The 18,331-nt window shown below is 33.8% G+C and overlaps 4 protein-coding genes and 1 pseudogene across 5 annotated transcripts in view; 3 read left to right on the forward strand and 2 right to left on the reverse strand.

Moving 5' to 3' along the window:
* LOC109129952 lies at positions 1,115-2,499 on the forward strand (annotated as a pseudogene).
* On the forward strand, positions 6,909-10,950 carry LOC104758123 (probable sugar phosphate/phosphate translocator At1g48230). Its single transcript, XM_010480941.2, has 11 exons — positions 6,909-7,198; positions 7,352-7,582; positions 7,872-7,979; positions 8,145-8,176; positions 8,263-8,313; positions 8,468-8,529; positions 8,632-8,893; positions 9,105-9,370; positions 9,464-9,534; positions 10,209-10,232; positions 10,629-10,950. The coding sequence occupies exons 2-11, from the start codon at positions 7,490-7,492 to the stop codon at positions 10,761-10,763; spliced, it is 1,104 nt and encodes a 367-aa protein (XP_010479243.1). The 5' UTR covers positions 6,909-7,198; positions 7,352-7,489; the 3' UTR covers positions 10,764-10,950.
* LOC104758122 (novel plant SNARE 12) lies at positions 11,081-14,196 on the reverse strand. Of its 2 annotated transcripts, XM_010480939.2 has the most exons (10): positions 13,864-14,196; positions 13,647-13,739; positions 13,407-13,500; positions 13,282-13,319; positions 13,071-13,171; positions 12,582-12,661; positions 12,449-12,505; positions 12,281-12,373; positions 12,092-12,166; positions 11,081-11,395 (listed from the first exon to the last, which is right to left on the reverse strand). In XM_010480939.2, the coding sequence occupies exons 1-10, from the start codon at positions 13,938-13,940 to the stop codon at positions 11,306-11,308; spliced, it is 798 nt and encodes a 265-aa protein (XP_010479241.1). In that variant the 5' UTR covers positions 13,941-14,196; the 3' UTR covers positions 11,081-11,305. The 2 variants fall into 2 exon arrangements, with proteins under 2 accessions (XP_010479241.1, XP_010479242.1); XM_010480940.2 differs by lacking the exon at positions 11,081-11,395 and having other exon boundaries at positions 12,077-12,162.
* Positions 14,951-15,722, forward strand: LOC104759831 (uncharacterized protein At4g04775-like). Its single transcript, XM_019239003.1, has 3 exons — positions 14,951-15,164; positions 15,302-15,547; positions 15,717-15,722. The coding sequence occupies exons 1-3, from the start codon at positions 15,042-15,044 to the stop codon at positions 15,720-15,722; spliced, it is 375 nt and encodes a 124-aa protein (XP_019094548.1). The 5' UTR covers positions 14,951-15,041.
* The window catches only part of LOC109129953, a 6,765-nt gene continuing 4,242 nt past the window's right edge, over positions 15,809-18,331 (reverse strand). The window contains exons 2-5 of the mRNA XM_019239004.1: positions 17,889-18,158; positions 17,401-17,792; positions 16,970-17,309; positions 15,809-16,897 (exon numbers count right to left, since the gene is read on the reverse strand). Of these exons, the coding sequence (XP_019094549.1) occupies positions 15,809-16,897; positions 16,970-17,309; positions 17,401-17,792; positions 17,889-18,158 (2,091 nt within the window). The remainder of the gene's footprint in view (positions 16,898-16,969; positions 17,310-17,400; positions 17,793-17,888; positions 18,159-18,331) is intronic.

The raw sequence follows: 18,331 nt of genomic DNA on the forward strand, positions 1-18,331 counted from the left end.
ACCACTCTTTTATAAACCTAGAAATACAATTTTGTTTAATTGTAAAATCTAAACTCTAACCACTCTTTTATAAACTCAAACCGACATATAATTTTCTTTAATTGTAAAATCTAAACCCTAACCACTATTTTATAAACCCAAACCGACATATAAATTTCTTTGATTGTAAAATCTAAACCCTAAACCCCAACCACTCTTTTGTAAACCCAAACCGACCTATAATTTCGTTTAATTATAAAATTTAAACCCTATACCCTAATCACTCTTTTGTAAACCCAAACCGACATATAATTTCGTTTAATTATAAAATCTAAATCCTAAATCTAACCACTCTTTTGTAAACCCAAACCGACATATAATTTCGTTTAATTATAAAATCTAAACTCTAACCACTATTTTGTAAACTCAAACCGACATAAAATTTCGTTTAATTGTAAAATCTAAACCCTAATCATTATTTTGTAAACCCAAACCGACATATAATTTTGTTTAATTGTAAAAACTACACTCTAATCATTCCTTTATAAACCAGGCCGACATAATTTTCTTATTAAAAATCTACAGAATTTGTTTCCTTAATTTGTTTTATCTTTTTATTTTAATTTTGATTTATTTTATAAATATGATATGATATGATATGGCGTTTTGTTGTATTTTGATTGGTTAATTAAGAGGGGTAAATAAAAGAGGTTCACCCCTAGAGGTGAATCCGTATATACCTTATATTATATGGCAGACATTGAACATATAATAAAATTATCTAAGAAGGAGTCTCTCGAAGTACCGTCAAACTATAGCAATAGAATCTGACCCTTTATCAGAGAGTGTAATGAGTTTATTTTGTTGGTGTGGGTTCCGTAACGCTGCTGACACGGGACCAAGGCCAGCACAAACCAGCAGGTAGCTCACCTATTTCATCAACTGTGTTTTTCTTTGTGTCGATCTTTTAACTTCTAAGTTAATGTGGTTTTAATTGTTTTAAAGGTTACAATGGACGCCACCACCATCAAAGAGCAGATTCACACATGAACCAGCCAGTAGATCACAAACCGTCTATTGTAGTACCATCCATTCCAGCGGATGAGTTGAAAAATTAACCGATAATTAAAGTTCAATGGCATCAATCGCAAGTTCAGATGGAAGACTGTTTTACGGTGTTCTTAAAATCCCTAAAGCTGCTACCCTAGTAAGCAGACAGGTGAAGTATTTCTTTCCCAGGTACATACTATAAAGTGTATATGGATCGTTTAATTTGTTTAAATGATCCAGCATAAAAAACCAATCCCTTGGAAATGTTGTTTTTAATGATGTAGAAAATGCTAACAGGTATCATGATAAGTTTGAAGGTGTGGTCTTTCTCTCTTTATCTCTTCTCAATTTCCCAATATAAACGATGAACCCTAACTGATAAGATCGGAGTTACAGTTTTCCTCTCTTATCACCATGAACAGAGACACAGCTCTGATCTAACAAATTCACACAATTTGATCACGCAGGATGAGTCTTTACGCTACTAACTATTTATACTCTCTAAAGTTTGTTACGACTTAGAGATATTTCTTCTTCACTCAAGCTTCCTTCTAACGTGCATTCTCACTTGCACATGTTCCCTTTAGCCTCTCATATAGCTTATCATATCAATGGTTTCAAGATTCCAACACGATAATGTTGTTGCACTTATATTGGCTATTGTGTTGATGACCCTCTCCGTGTTCTTGCGTATGAATTTGCCCCTAATGGATCTCTTCATGATGTTCTTCATGGTGAGCAGATACAGATCAGACACTAAATACTTGGAACATTTAGAAACTAAGATACGAAAGGAGGAAACTAATAAATGACGTACGTGTCTCTTTGCTGTAGGCAGAAAAGGTGTCCAAGGAACACAACGAGGTCCTGTTTTGAAATGGCAACAAAGAGTCAAAATCGCTGTTGGTGCAGCCAGAGGACTTGAGTACTTGCATGAGAAAGTTAACCATCGGGCTATCATCCACCATGGCATCACATCCAGCAACGTACTTCTGTTTGATGATGATGTTGCCAAAATCGGTGATTTTGATCTGCCTGACATGGCGGCTACTATATTTCACTCAGATAATAATACCATGGTATTCCGAGGCGATATTGGCTCTATGATTGCTCCAGAGTAATGTCCATATTTGAGATATTTAATTTATCCTTACTGGTGTCTGGTGGTTTTCGATTTGTTTTATTAATTAAGATTAATGCAGGGGATACGTACATCCTCTTTAAACATGTTGGGTTATGTATTTCAGACGCGAAATGGAAGGATTATCGAGCTCAAAGAGCGATGTGTACAGTTTTTGCATTGTTCTGCTGGAGCTCCTTACAGGTTGTAAAGGTCTCGATCGTACATTCGTACCTCACCGTCTGAACAACAATTTCTTGTGGATTGGATAATGTTTAATGCATCTTTTTTCTGCTTCAGATTCTCGTTTGCTTGCGTTGAGAAGAGATGGTTTTTGATACCACTCTGTATTATACCATTACTCACGTCATTTGGTATATTGAATTGGAATCATATATATAAAATAAGGTTTTAGTCTCTTCTTATTGGTTGATTTTCATTTAATACTTTCTAAATTTTTTATTTGTTTCCTAATTGTATAATTGCTTTGAACAACATTTAAGACCCAATTAACATAAAACATTTAACTCACACATTAAAATAAAATTATAACTGAAAATAAAATAAATTATGCATTAATTATATTCCACCACTCAATTTTATTCAAACACAATAAATTATAATTATAATTTTCATAATTCTAAATGTAACTTCTATCAATTCTTATCATTAAATAAGCATTCTCCCATTTTCTCATATTAGCATTCTTATACTTTCTCATTTTCACATTCTTCCATTCTCTTCCACTTCTCTCATTTTCTTCCACAATACCTCAAATCATTTTATTTTTTTGTATGGGTTACAAAAAAACCAAATGAAATCTCATTGTAAAATTTTAATGCTAAATTTTAATTTTAAAGATTATATGATATATATATTTACATTGTTCTTTTTCAAAAAAATTCATCTCCATTATATAATTTGGATTATCATCTTATAAGTAATCATTCTCTCCTCCTCTCCCACCAATATCAAATTTTGTTATATCTCATATGTGTTGTAAGATTTTGATTCTATATTTTAATTTAGAAAGTATTATATATATTTAACCATTTTTCAATTTTTATTTTATTTATATAAAACAAAATATTTCTTTTATATTTCTTACCTTTCTAATATATTCATATTTATTTTTTAAATTTCCATAGTTAAATTGAAATTCACATATGCTGGTTTTAACAAAAAAATCAAGTTTATTTGAGAATTAGATGTTCTTATTCCTTTTAAACGATCAATGCGTAACATATTACTAGGTAACAACCCGCACATAGTGCGGTATAAAATAATTATTTAATGTTTTTACTGTAATTTTTATTTATAAAATCTATTATATTTATGGGTAATTGAAATATTTAAAATTTGATTGTGTAGTATATATCTATAAAAAAAATTGTATAATAATTAAAATTTAACCCGTGAGAGTTATTATAATATCAATCTTATATTATTATATCATATGAACAAAGGATTCTTAAAATTCATTTTAAAGATTTTATGAAAATATAATTAAAGGATATAATTAAGTTAGAAAGATAATACAAAAATTTAATTTTGGGTGTTAATTATATTTTTAGAAAAATACAATGGTAAATAAATGTAAATATTTTTAAAAGCTGATGGCAAATAAAGGAAAGAGTGTCCTGAGCTCTGTAATGCTGACACCTCAGCTTTTTTTGCCAAAATGTTCCTCTATTAATATATAAGGGATATTTTCAATCAAATTATGGACTCACCAACACTCACTTTTAATTAAATGGGTTTTACTTTTAGGAGTTAGAAAAGTATAAAAATTTGTTTGTAACTTCCATAATAATATCATAGTAGTGTTCTCAATGAATTTAATATAATATAATAGAATATGTTAAAAATATATTAATATGCACTTAATTGCACTTTTGTAACTCTCAAATAGTTATCTTTGATATATCAATTTCAGTATTATCTATTAAAAGAAAGACACATATCTCACTATAACTCATTAACCCTCATGGCCTCATATTTCAAATGTTTCACTCTCCCTTTACTGGTCCATTTGACATTTAATTTTTTAAAATTTAAAATTTATTTTTAATTAAACAACACATTTAGTTATATACATTAATGCATACTTTAAATTCATTCTTTACTACTAAATTGTAACTGAAATTACATAAATTGTGAATTGACTTTTTATCCTCCATTCATTTTCATTTAAACACACTGTTAATTATAACTCTTCTAATTTAATTATTTTAGAAATGTAACTTCCATCACTTTTTATCCTATAAATAACCATTCTCACATCCTCCTCCTCCATATTCCAAATCCTAAATATTTTTTTTGTTATTTTATAATTTTTTGCATAGGTTGAACTATATCCCAAATAAGAGTTTGATTATATTTTTATTTACTATATGTTTTACATTGTTTTGAAATTTATTGTTTCTTTGTTTTATGTACTTCTTTTTTTCTTCTTTGTTTTCTTATATTATTTTGATTTTAAATACATATGTATTCTAATATGTATAATAAAATTTTGATGACCATAATAATATTTTGGTTATAACCAACCATCTCATAATAAAGGAATCAATCTAAAGAAAACATCTTAATTCTTTACTTTAGATGTTTGATTAGTTCTTACAAATTCATGTATATTTATTTTATTCTTAAAATTTGAAATGTTCTCATGAAGGAAAATTTTGTAATATAATTATCAAATCAATTTTTTTTACCTCTCACTTACATCCAACAAAATTGTAATACATTTATTTTAGAATAATAATCATTATATTCAGTTTGTGATTCAACATATAATAATATAAAAATCACTATTTTTTAATTTAATTCAAATATGTACTTTAAAGATTTTTCTATATTAAAAACCAATTGAATTTTTTTTTATTTTCTACCTAGCTTTTTATTACAAGGATTAAAAATTATAACTAAGCCTAGCAATATGTCTTAAACTAAGGGAAATATTAAAAATCATTTTTTAAATTGTATTTTAAAACTTTGATGCACTTTATATGATTTTAATTTATAGGAAATATGTATTTTTAACTTTCAAAATATTTTAGCTCTTAATTATTAAATAATTTAGGTTATGTGTTCGTTTATATGAAAAACTTAAATTATATATTTAAATCACATAGTAAAAAAATTTATTATTAAATAATATTTTATTACCTCAAATGCTCAAAAATACTAATGAAAATTATTATCAAAGTTGAACAATAAAAAACAAATAACTTTAAGACATATGTATAATGTATGTATGATTATTTTTAAATAAGTTATATATTTTGATATTGTATGATTTAAATAAATAAAAGTGTAAAAAAATGTTAATGACATTTAAATTAATTTGTTAATTTTTTATCATTATCAAATAAATTTAAATTAATTAATATATTCTATTATACAACAATCTGCGAATTTGTGTGGGATATGACCTAGTAAATAAATAAAACTCTCTTTAGGCCTATATATAGAATTGAAAGTAACAAAAGAAGTTGGAAAAAGCCAAATTTTGTGCGAAGAGATTTATAGAAATGAAATATGTTGATTAGTTTAATAATAAAGATGTTGCATGTGTGTTATGTTAGGCAATCCCTAAACTAAGCAAAGACAAAGTGGAGCAATGCGTTGATCGCAACATGATTTTTGAAAATATTATTGTTTCATTGCTGCGTTAAAAAAATAACTTAGTGTATACGTAGAAAACTAATTTATCTGCTGACAGTAGAACCAAAGTTTTGTTTTTACTTTGTCTTTGNNNNAAAAAAAAAAAAAAAAAAAAAACAAGCGATAGTTTTGGTATACTATATTGATATGGTGCGTTGTCTTGATGCAGCTGGCCGCGTTGGCTGCAGCCTGTGTGCAACGAGAATCATGTTGGAGACCAGACATGGGCACTGTGGTGAAGAAACTTGAACCTCTCTCTTATAGTAAATATTGTCGAAAGGATAATAATTTTGCAACATGTCAAAATATGTATGCAATTTTCCAACGGTCAGACCATGTAGAAAAATTTAGCTCAACAATATCATACTTTCTATTAATTTTTTCTCTGTTTTTTATTTATTTTATTATATCAAATCATTTTATTACTATTTACTTTTTTTTCTTCTATTGTTTTATCCAAACTCATTGTAAGAATCTATAATCCACCGTAATCGACTATACTATACTAAAATGAGAATTTAACATATTCCAATCTGTTATAAACCGCATGTATCTGTGAATATTCTCTTACACTGTAGCGCGGATTCGATCCTAGTAGTTATGTATAAACAAAGAAAAAAGAAAAAAAACTTATGAAGATAAATTTGCGAGAAGAAAAAACACATGAGACAAGACTAATTTTACAATTAACAAGTTTTATAAACATCGTTAAGTAATATTTTCAAGAAATAATATTTATCTAATTTACAAAATGGTATTTAATAATTTTTTTTTTTGGTATTTAATAATTTGAATCTACAGTTTGCATTATTTATATGTGTTATCTAATAGATTTCGTGTTATTAAAAAATAATAAATTTCATTTTATTGTGATTAAGATAGGTTTGGAAACATAATGGACCCATCATTAAAATCTAAATATATCATTGATTAAATTGAAAAAGAAAAAAAAAAGCTTGAAGTAAGTCACCCGTCAAGGACATAAAACCATAGCCGTTAGATTTAAGATTTACATGTTTGAACCTTCATCCCCACCGTCGTTTAATTTCTCCATTATTTTCAATTTTTTTCTTGAGAGAGAGAGAGAGCATTATACAGTATACACAAACACACAGTCGTAGCAGCAAAAGCTCTGACTCAACACTTCTACGTCTCTCTCCTTGCCTAAATCTTCACCTGCTTCGTCATTGATTCGCCATCGAAGGCTCTGACGCATTTTATCATCTTCTTCTTCTTCACTCTTACTCTCATAGGAAACATTCTTGGTTGGAGTTATCGGAAAAAAGTTTTCTTCGTATCTTGATCCCCTCTTAAACTAAGATAGATTCACACGTTTTTTTCTTCTCCAAAGCCGAGATTCGCATTTCGGCTTCTCATTTCGAGGTATTGTTTCTCCGGATCTGATTACGATCTCTCAGATTTCTCGTTACCGATTTAGGATTTTTTTGGGGGGTTTTGCGTCTGAGTATTTCGAATCCCCGATTTGGTGTTCTTAGTTGAGAAATCTCAAGTTTGATTTGTTTTTGGAAATTTCAGATTTCTTCTATGGAATCTCAGAATCTGTTGCGTGTTGTGGGATACTTCCCTATATCGTTGTGACTATCGAAGGATACTTGCATCTGCGGTGATTTTTCTTAGGCTTTGCTTTGATAAGTGGGAGAGAGGAAGAAGAAGATGGCTAAGATGATAAACAAGTCGCTTGTACTAACCTATATCTACTTACTGATCTACATTATACTCTCTTCTGGAGTTATACTCTACAACAAGGTGATTTTTGCTGAGCCTACTTTACTCATAGTGTTTATGCAGATCTTCATATAGGCTGTGTAGCTGTTGGATTTTGTTTTTGCATGCTATAGGTTGTAACTCTGTAACTAGAATTTAGAATTGAGGTTTGAATCTAATGCTGTGTGTATATGAAATGAAACCGGAGACCTTTGTTGTCTGGCTTGTACTCATTCTTAGTCTTTGTTAGTGAGTATAGCTATTTTGTTGTTTTTTTTTTTGGTATCCTGACTTTACTTTCTATTTTATCGTTTTTGGGTTTCTTATGCAGTGGGTTCTTTCTCCAAAATACTTCAATTTTCCACTTCCTATAACATTGACTATGATCCATATGGGATTTTCTGGATTTGTGGCCTTCCTTCTTATTCGGGTTTTCAAGGTACATAATAAACTCTTAGCGTTTATAGTTACACTTCCATTGGCGAAATTAATATGCTTCGTGTTCATCTTATGAGGAGTTCTCATTGGGCATATTTGACCTTCTTTATGACTCTTCGAATCCTTATAAATAGTTAAGTGATGAGTTTCTTCTTTTTTGATGTAGGTTGTCTCTCCTGTTAAAATGACTTTCGAAATGTAAGCCAGCTTATCACGTTTATTGGCATATATGTACGTTGTTTCTATCATCTTTCTCCTTTTTAACATATTCTCTTCAACTCCAGATATGTGACCTGTGTGGTACCTATAAGCGCATTCTTTGCATCCAGCCTCTGGTAAGCCTTTGTTCCTTGTACAGTGGGACATATTAGGTTTATAGATGCTCTCTGTTCTAGTAATACTGTATATTTCAAATTCTGAATTTTCCGGTGCTTGTCATACCTGATGTCTAAATTGTCTCTTAAGTATTCTGTTTACTCTTTTTTACAGGTTCGGAAATACTGCATATTTGCACATTTCAGTTGCCTTCATACAGATGCTCAAAGCACTAAGTATGTCAATACACAACTTCCGTTTTGGCTCAAACCCTATATTAGTATATGAATCGTTGATTATGTTGTGAAGCTTTTTAACACGCCAATATATAATGACAGTGCCGGTAGCAACATTTCTCATGGCCGTTGTCTGTGGCACGGACAAAGCAAGGTGTGATGTGTTCATGAACATGGTGCTAGTCAGTGTTGGAGTTGTAGTATCATCCTATGGCGAAATTAATTTCAATGTAATCGGCACAGTCTACCAGGTCATGGGAATCTTTGCTGAAGCACTTAGACTGGTGCTAACTCAAGTTCTTCTTCAAAAGAAGGGCTTGACATTGAATCCAGTCACCAGCTTATACTATATAGCTCCATGCAGGTACGCAGTAGAAACCTAACACATCTCAAAGCTTTCTTGTTTGAAAATTGGCTTGAGATGAAAACTTTGTTGACTTGATGTGACCTCTTGTTCTTGTTTGTCTTTTGTACAAAGTTTCATGTTTGTCAACATCATGTATTATTTCTTGGTAGATGCAAGAAATATATTCTACTGCGCATTAAACTTGCAATTTTTCCTTTATTTTGTGCAGCTTTGTTTTCCTGTCATTGCCTTGGTATGTACTGGAGAAACCAAATATAGATGTCACGCAGATCCAATTCAACTTCTGGATCTTTTTCTCAAACGCTCTCTGCGCACTTGCCTTAAACTTCTCCATATTCTTAGTAATCGGAAGAACAGGCGCTGTAACCATCCGAGTTGCTGGGGTTCTGAAAGACTGGATTCTCATAGCCCTCTCCACTGTCATATTTCCTGAATCTACAATCACTGGGCTGAACATTACTGGATATGCTATAGGTTTGTTTCTTTCCATCCCAATATCTAATTGGATAAAGCTCTAAATGTTGTGCATTGGTTAACTATATTCTTCTTATCATGTGTTTGGCACAGCGCTCTGTGGTGTTGTAATGTACAATTACATAAAAATCAAGGATGTAAAAGCAATACCACCGAGCACGGAANTCACCAGCTTATACTATATAGCTCCATGCAGGTACGCAGTAGAAACCTAACACATCTCAAAGCTTTCTTGTTTGAAAATTGGCTTGAGATGAAAACTTTGTTGACTTGATGTGACCTCTTGTTCTTGTTTGTCTTTTGTACAAAGTTTCATGTTTGTCAACATCATGTATTATTTCTTGGTAGATGCAAGAAATATATTCTACTGCGCATTAAACTTGCAATTTTTCCTTTATTTTGTGCAGCTTTGTTTTCCTGTCATTGCCTTGGTATGTACTGGAGAAACCAAATATAGATGTCACGCAGATCCAATTCAACTTCTGGATCTTTTTCTCAAACGCTCTCTGCGCACTTGCCTTAAACTTCTCCATATTCTTAGTAATCGGAAGAACAGGCGCTGTAACCATCCGAGTTGCTGGGGTTCTGAAAGACTGGATTCTCATAGCCCTCTCCACTGTCATATTTCCTGAATCTACAATCACTGGGCTGAACATTACTGGATATGCTATAGGTTTGTTTCTTTCCATCCCAATATCTAATTGGATAAAGCTCTAAATGTTGTGCATTGGTTAAACTATATTCTTCTTATCATGTGTTTGGCACAGCGCTCTGTGGTGTTGTAATGTACAATTACATAAAAATCAAGGATGTAAAAGCAATTCCACCAAGCACGGACAGCCTCCCTGATCGAATCACGAAGGTACATTACATTGTAAATTGAATTTTACATATTCATTCACTAGCTAAGAAAAGTAAGAAGGGATGTTCAATCCAGGTCCAGTTCGGTTTGTCGGTTTACAAACTATAGTCACCAAAGTAAACCCTAATCCTCTGTGGTTCGGTTTGAACGGTTTCAGACAAAGGTTTTCAATCAACTTTTATCCATCATTTTGAGAAAAAAATGAAATTTTAGATGTGCTTATTTTGGCCATATCAGGATTTGGTTCTCTCTTTTGGATCAATTATTTTTAGTTTTGGATTCAGACTCAAACATTCGATTTTAAGGAAGTAAAAACCAACCATTAGAATTAAGATATAGCGACAGCATCACCTATATGTATGCATTCATATGGATTTGGTCCAAATAATTTTGCAGGACTGGAAGGAGAAGAATTCGTCAGATGGGGGGAGCCCCAGAGGATTGGAGCTTAACGATGAAGAAGCCCCTCTGATAACGTCGCGATTGTCACATATCGGGCGGACACAGCTTGGAACCCACACTGCCGTCTAAGAATGACCCCTTATATTGTTTCACTTATCAGGTGAATGACATTATCTCCTTTGGAACCCAAACATTTTACAAATAGAATTTACCTCGGATTACTTAACAATGTTAGTCTTAAAAAGGAAACGCGAATGGCAGAATTATTTGTAGGGTCTCTCAATGTTATAAATGTGTTCACTAGATGCAATAGCTCCAGAGACCAGCCATTATGATCCAGAGTGTGTGGCCCTGGATCTGTTCTCATTCCTATTTATTATATAAATTATTTCATCAAAGTATACAAAATTAATGGATCATGAAAATGTTGAGAAAAAAGATGGAGAGAACAAATAAGACATTATGGATCTTATAAAAATATATTGATCTTGCTATATATTATACAACATGGTCATAAATAATAAAAGAATGATGATATATATTCTACAAAACTCTAATCAAAGCTCAGATTCAAATGACATGAACAACCAACCCCTTTCGTGGAAGGGCACAACAAACGCAACAGAAAGTGTAATATGCACCAAAACTTCCCTCTCGGCCCTGCCACACGGCTATTCTCTGAAGTACAAGAGCTTTCTTGATTGCGCTGGAGGAGCTAGTCCAGGGATGTCTCTGATGTCTTTGTTGTTTGGGTTCACGATCTGTTTTTTTATATTTAAGCAGAGTCAACACTTGGAAAGATTACGGCGATAATAATAACATAACTTTATTTAGGCCATTTGAACAAAAGTGGTAGAGTCCAATGGTGATTACCTTCACAACGATTACGGCTATAACACCACAGACAATCAGAAACAGGAACGCCATTATGCATTTATCGGTAGCTACCTAAGTGAGACAGGACAGAACTGGGGTTAAAAGGGAACAGTGGTATATATTAGACACCAATTTATCTTTTGAGGTGTATGAGAATATGAAAGTCCTATGAGAGTTTATACAAACCTGTCTTCCTATCTCTTTCACTAGCTGCGAAGCTTTCTTGATAGAGAACTGAATTGTGTCTAGGTCGTTCACAACGCGGCCCATTTGATCCGTCTGAAATTTTATAGGTCAGCGTATGGCGCCACATAAGAATATCAGGAAGAGAGGTGGTGAATGCTTTGTTGTTACCTGTCCCTTTAAAGTGGATGCAGTTTGAGTGCCAACTTCGATTGTCTGATGCACAACCTGGAAAGAAACACCGGATGTTACAAGAGATATAGCATTATAGACCGAGTAGTATACACGTGTTACTCTAACTTACCTGTTTAGAGCGTTCAATAGCCTGGTCGGTCTCGTCCATCCTTTTCATTCCAGCATCGACAAGCTCTTGGNTGGTAGAGTCCAATGGTGATTACCTTCACAACGATTACGGCTATAACACCACAGACAATCAGAAACAGGAACGCCATTATGCATTTATCGGTAGCTACCTAAGTGAGACAGGACAGAACTGGGGTTAAAAGGGAACAGTGGTATATATTAGACACCAATTTATCTTTTGAGGTGTATGAGAATATGAAAGTCCTATGAGAGTTTATACAAACCTGTCTTCCTATCTCTTTCACTAGCTGCGAAGCTTTCTTGATAGAGAACTGAATTGTGTCTAGGTCGTTCACAACGCGGCCCATTTGATCCGTCTGAAATTTTATAGGTCAGCGTATGGCGCCACATAAGAATATCAGGAAGAGAGGTGGTGAATGCTTTGTTGTTACCTGTCCCTTTAAAGTGGATGCAGTTTGAGTGCCAACTTCGATTGTCTGATGCACAACCTGGAAAGAAACACCGGATGTTACTAGAGATATAGCATTATAGACCGAGTAGTATACACGTGTTACTCTAACTTACCTGTTTAGAGCGTTCAATAGCCTGGTCGGTCTCGTCCATCCTTTTCATTCCAGCATCGACAAGCTCTTGGTTTGACATTGCTATATAAACGATAAAATTAGAATCATAACATAATGGTCCACATTTTTCCACAGGATAGTTCCCTAAAGACAATTATTCTTGCCACACACTTCAATCTAGATATCGTGTAAGCCAAAAGATAAAAGGAATCCAGTCCTTTATTACCATCTACTAGAAACTTATTGACACATCAAACTACCAAGGTAAAAAAGCCATTAAAAGGTGAAAAAGGCAACAGTTACAGTCATGTATTACCCTCCAATAAAAATTTACTGAAACACATCAAATGTTGCCAGAGCATTAGCCCATAGGACACGATTACGTATCTTCTATACTCTAATATAAGCAATTTAATCTTCGAATATGTCAATTTTTGTGACTATTTCTGGTTGCAGAAGAAAATCAACTGATCTATTTAGACGGACTCACATGAAGCCATTTGGACAGTTTCTTCAGCTGTGGGTTCACCGCTGACTCCAGCTCCCGTATCAAAAAGTTCAACTTTCTTGTTGCCAAGTGTATTCAAGTACCTGTAGCAACACAACAAATGACAAGTATATTAAACACATACTGATTGGTATATGAGAAAATCAAATATAGGTACAGAACAATGCAGCTCCTTGGAAGTGGACATACATACGTTTTTCTTAGTGCAACATAAGAGTTAAGTTCCTTAATCTGTCACATAGATCAAAGGAAATATCAACAAACAGATTTTGAAAGTACACATATTACTTATTACAAGGTAATAAAAAGTAAACTCACCATAGATTGTTTCTCATCATTCAATTGCATATTTACTTCAGGAGAGTTTCGAGCCTCTCCATCTTTGAGTTCACGATCAAACTCCTTAACCAACCTAAACGTAAAGCACATTACATCATCATTAGATAACTATAGATTCTTAAAAACACAGAGATTTCAAAAAAGTCCTTGATCACAAAAAAAAAAATGAAAACTCTTTTCTACTCATATATAATCACCAAGTGAACTTCCAAGACGTACCTTTTACACTCTCTCATCTTGTCAGCAAGTTCTTCAAGTTGCTTGCTTTGTCTACTAGAATCCTTAATCTTATCCAACCTTTGAAACCCATTCCTGCAAAAAAAGATGTTGAATCTCTCGTTTAGAGAAAAATCTCAAGGATTGTAAATTCTCTACTGTTAGAAATATATAGAAATAGAAATTGAAGAGATTATTAATAAGGGAGAAAAAGGCATACGCAAGTGCTCGGAAATGGTCACGGATTTCTCCGTGAATCTGCTCCAAATGAGGGCTCATCGGAAGGTCAGACGCCATATCTGCCGGAGAATTTCAGATTCCGGCGATTTTTTTTTATCAAAAAACAGAACTTTTCCCTCCTTCTCAACTCGACGAGCCCTAAGAGAGGAAAACCCAGAAACCCTTCCCGTAAAAATTCAAAGATTTACCGCACTCCAAAAAAAAACCCTAATTTGAAGGGAAAAGATCGGAGAACGATTACGCGGCAGAGCTCTCGTCGAACGGAAAAGGAAAAAAAAGAAAGAGAATTGTTGAGTCTGTGTATAATCTTTCTTTTTTTGCTTATTTGGAAACAAAAAGTATTATTATTGTTTTTTTTTTGCGATAATAATATAAAATAAAATAGGATTTGACAGCGAAGCTCCACCATGTCTGTTGTTTTTTAGAGGGAAAAATACCATTTCATACCCGTACACACCTCGAAAGTGCGAATTGCTACCTGTACAAGCAAGAAGTGCCAATTTAAACATTTACCACAGAACATTTACATTTCATACCTGTACGCATAAAATCGAGCCAATTACACAGTCCACGTTAACGGATTTAAGTCAACCGTTAGATAAACTGACTCAGATTCCACGTGTTTTTTGACATGGCAACGAAGATGCAAAACGACGTCGTTTGATTCGTTTTTCTCGCAAAAAATTGTGGAAATTCCACACTCCAGAGATTCGAACTCATGACCTCACATGTGATTTGGGTAGGAGGTAACCAGTTGATCTAACAACATTATTCGATAATAAGATACAAATTAATCTTTATAAACCTAACGTAACAATCGAAATCGAAAAAATTTCTGGAAATTCACACTCTCGTGGGTCGAACCCGCGATCTCAGATCTCAATAGCGTAGGACGTAACCAATTGATCCCACAACTTCATTCGGTTATATCACACAATTTTATCTTTATAAAGCTTAAAGATATCTAAGCCTCAATTGAATGAAATGTCGTCGTTTTGAATTGGGGGAAAAAATGAAATGTTAGGGTTCTTCTCTCAAATCCCGAATCGTGGTTTATTTGGGTTTTATTTCCTTCTTCTTTTTCTCTGTAATTGGGTTCGATAAACCTACCAAACACTCTTTTTCTTCTTCTCTGATACCGAATTACAGTGATTGAGAATGGGTGAGCGATTCAGAGGGTTTCCTAAGAAGTGTCGGTGTGGAGAAAGTGTAGTGATGAAGACATCAAACACAGTTAGAAACCCTGGAAGACTGTTTCATGCTTGTCCATTTGGAGAACATGTAAGTGTGTTTCAATTTTGGATATTGTTGTGGTTTTGTCTTCTTCGCATATGGTTGTGGATTTGTCAATGGTTGTGGTTTTGTCAATTTCGCATTTGGTTGTGGTTATGTGTATAAGCTTTAGATACATGTTACAGGACAATAGGAGTCATGTGTTCAAGTGGACAGATACGTGTATGGTTCAAGAGATTGAAGACTTGATAGAGAAAGTTACTAAGCTTGAAGGAGCTTCGATGAAAATGGAAAAAGACTTCAATGTTTGTGAATCAGAAATTGGCATTTTGACAATGGATACTCGTGTATGTGAGGCTGTGGTTGAGAAGGAGGTTGGAGAGTTGAAAATGCAGCTTCGTAGCTTGAAGAACATTGTAGTGTTTGCTTTGGTGATGATTTTCTTCTTTAGGTTTATCTTTTGAATTTGGTTTTAGTGAATGTATGGTGTATGATGTATGATGTTGTATTGAATAAATGATCATATTGCTTTTTTAAAAAAAAAACTCATAAGACATTCAAAATGATGAAAACATGTTAATAATCTTGTCTTAAACCAAGTCTTAAGAAAACCAAATACATATCATATTGTTTTAAGAAACCTCCATAGCATACAAAAAGAAAAACAGACCTAACAAGCAACAAATTGTTAGTTAGTCTTGTGTTGCTTGACTTCCTTGAGCTTCTTGACTTACTTGACTTCCTTGAGCTTCTTGACTTACTTGACTTCCTTCAGCTCCTTGAGTTGCATTTGATGACTGCTTCTTCTTCCTTGGTTTCCTTGGTGGTTTGTATCTCTCCACTCCAGCATTAGGACACCTTAATTTGTTGTGTCCAGGGTAATCACATAGACTACAATGCATGATCCTATTCTCTCTACTAAGCTTCTTCTTCTTTTTTGTAGGAGACTCATGCCTTGCTTTCTTCCTCTTCAGCTTTGGTTTCTTACCTTTCCTGTTTTCAATCTGTTCAACTAAAGCAGCAGGTGGCACCACAACAGAACCAGTTCTATGCCAGAACAACATACCATTAACTGGTGCAATCGAATCACTATAAATACATAACTGCCTCGAGTTCAAATACCAGTCGCTAATGTAATCTTCACGATTAAGCTTCTTCTCGGTGATCACACGTAGAGCATGGCGACAAGGAATTCCACTCATATCCCATCTTCTACAAACACATGTCCTCAGCCTAAGATTCACACTGTGATTTATACCAGACTCACGAACATCATATCTACCGTCTGCACCTGGGACAAATGAGCAATACTTAATGTACTTAGCTTCTTCTTCTAAGATCTCTTTTGCCCTCTCAGTGATTCGACCTGTATACTGACTGGCCGCAGTCTTCCTCAAATCAATACGCACCATGGTTCTTCTCCTAATAGTCTCCAACATCTCAACCATTGGTACGTACCTTGCTGGATCGATGGCATTGTTGAACGACTCTGATATGTTGTTGTGAACATCAACACATTTGGCTGTAGGTGAACAGAAAGCTAAACTGCAATTCCTGGGATTTCTCTGCATAATGGCATCATATAATCGGATATCATAGTTTCTTGCATTTTGCAAGTTTGCTTCATATTCAGCCACCGTATAGCTTTCTGCCAGACGCCAAAACAGAGTCTTCACTTCATTTTGATTAGGGAAATCACCCTTCAAGTTACCATAGATATGCCTAGCACACATCCTATGTTCAACATAAGGCAACACCCTGTTTACTGCATTTAACAAGCCCTATAAATGAAAAGTAACAAATTAGATCAGATTCAAATATCAAAGGGAAATAAAATGAGAACAATAACATACCTTTTGTCTATCAGAAATGACTGTGAATCCTTGACCCTCTTGCAGATGAAAATCATCTTTCAAATGACTTAAGAACCATGTCCAGTTCTCCTCATCCTCAACATCTACAACAGCCCAAGCTATGGGGTACAAGCCATTATTGGCGTCCCTTCCAACAGCAGCCAACAATTGCCCTTTAAATGTAGACTTGAGAAAACACCCATCAATACCAAATATGGGTCGACACCACATTGGCCATAACTTGCGGAACACATCAAAACAGACATAGAACCTTCGAAATAGTTCTGATCCATCATCACCAATGATAGTGTCTAACTCCACAGTGGAGTTAGGATTAGTCCTACAAAAAATATAAAAATGTGTGTTAGAATATAAAAACAATCATAAAAAGTGTTAGAATATGGACACAATCATTAAAAAAAATAACTTACTCAAGGATTGCATCTTTGTAATCTCTGAGCCTAGAGAACTGCTCTAAATGGTCACGGTGAATCATATCTAATACTTTTTTCTTCGCCTTCTTGCATACATCAGGTGTGATCATAATATTGAACCTCTTTTGGACCTCATATTGTATAGCTTTCGGTGAATAATCAGGATTCGACCTTATCTCATCCATAAACATCTTTGCCACCACAGCCGACTTTAGTAATCTACAATACCCATCAGGTGTGCAATTGTGATCATCTTCAAATGTCTTCAGAACCCACTTCTCAATGGGGTTATGAAACGAACAGTAACACCTCCAATGACAACCATCCATTGAACAAACAGCTCCATTTTTTTCTTTCCCCCATCTATCAAGCTTAATGTTGTATCCTCCCTTCAAAGCATAATCTATCAATCACTCTTTGAAATCTTCTAGAGTGTCAAACACTTGTTTAAACTGCAGCTGACCACTACCTTTTTTTAATCTTACAAACTTCTCTCCACCACCTTCATCATCCGAGTTTGGAGGTGTGTCATGGTAGTCAAAATTCGGATCTTCATCAAGAAAAGAGGCTATATTCCTCTCAACTCGAATCTCTGCATCACAGGGCTCAGTAATCTCCACATCATGAGGATGCTCTGACGACTTAACCATAAATACATCAACTACTCCAACCCATATGGCCGCATCACACATCCTTGTAAAACTCATATCTGAATCTATCAACCTCTTCCGCTCCTTATGTTCCTCAAATGGAAACTTATACCACAACATATACCCATAAATTCCTTCTCTAAACTCATTCGACACCTTAACAAAGAACTCTTCCGGATTGCATGTTATAGTTGCCGATTTCGAACCTTGAAGATAAAAAATGTCACCTTTGTAATCTTTTGCCCAGTATCCACCATTGTAGACATTGAATTTCACCC

The sequence above is a fragment of the Camelina sativa genome, chromosome 17 (genome assembly GCF_000633955.1).
Source record: "Camelina sativa cultivar DH55 chromosome 17, Cs, whole genome shotgun sequence".
NCBI classification, from domain to species: Eukaryota; Viridiplantae; Streptophyta; class Magnoliopsida; order Brassicales; family Brassicaceae; genus Camelina; species Camelina sativa.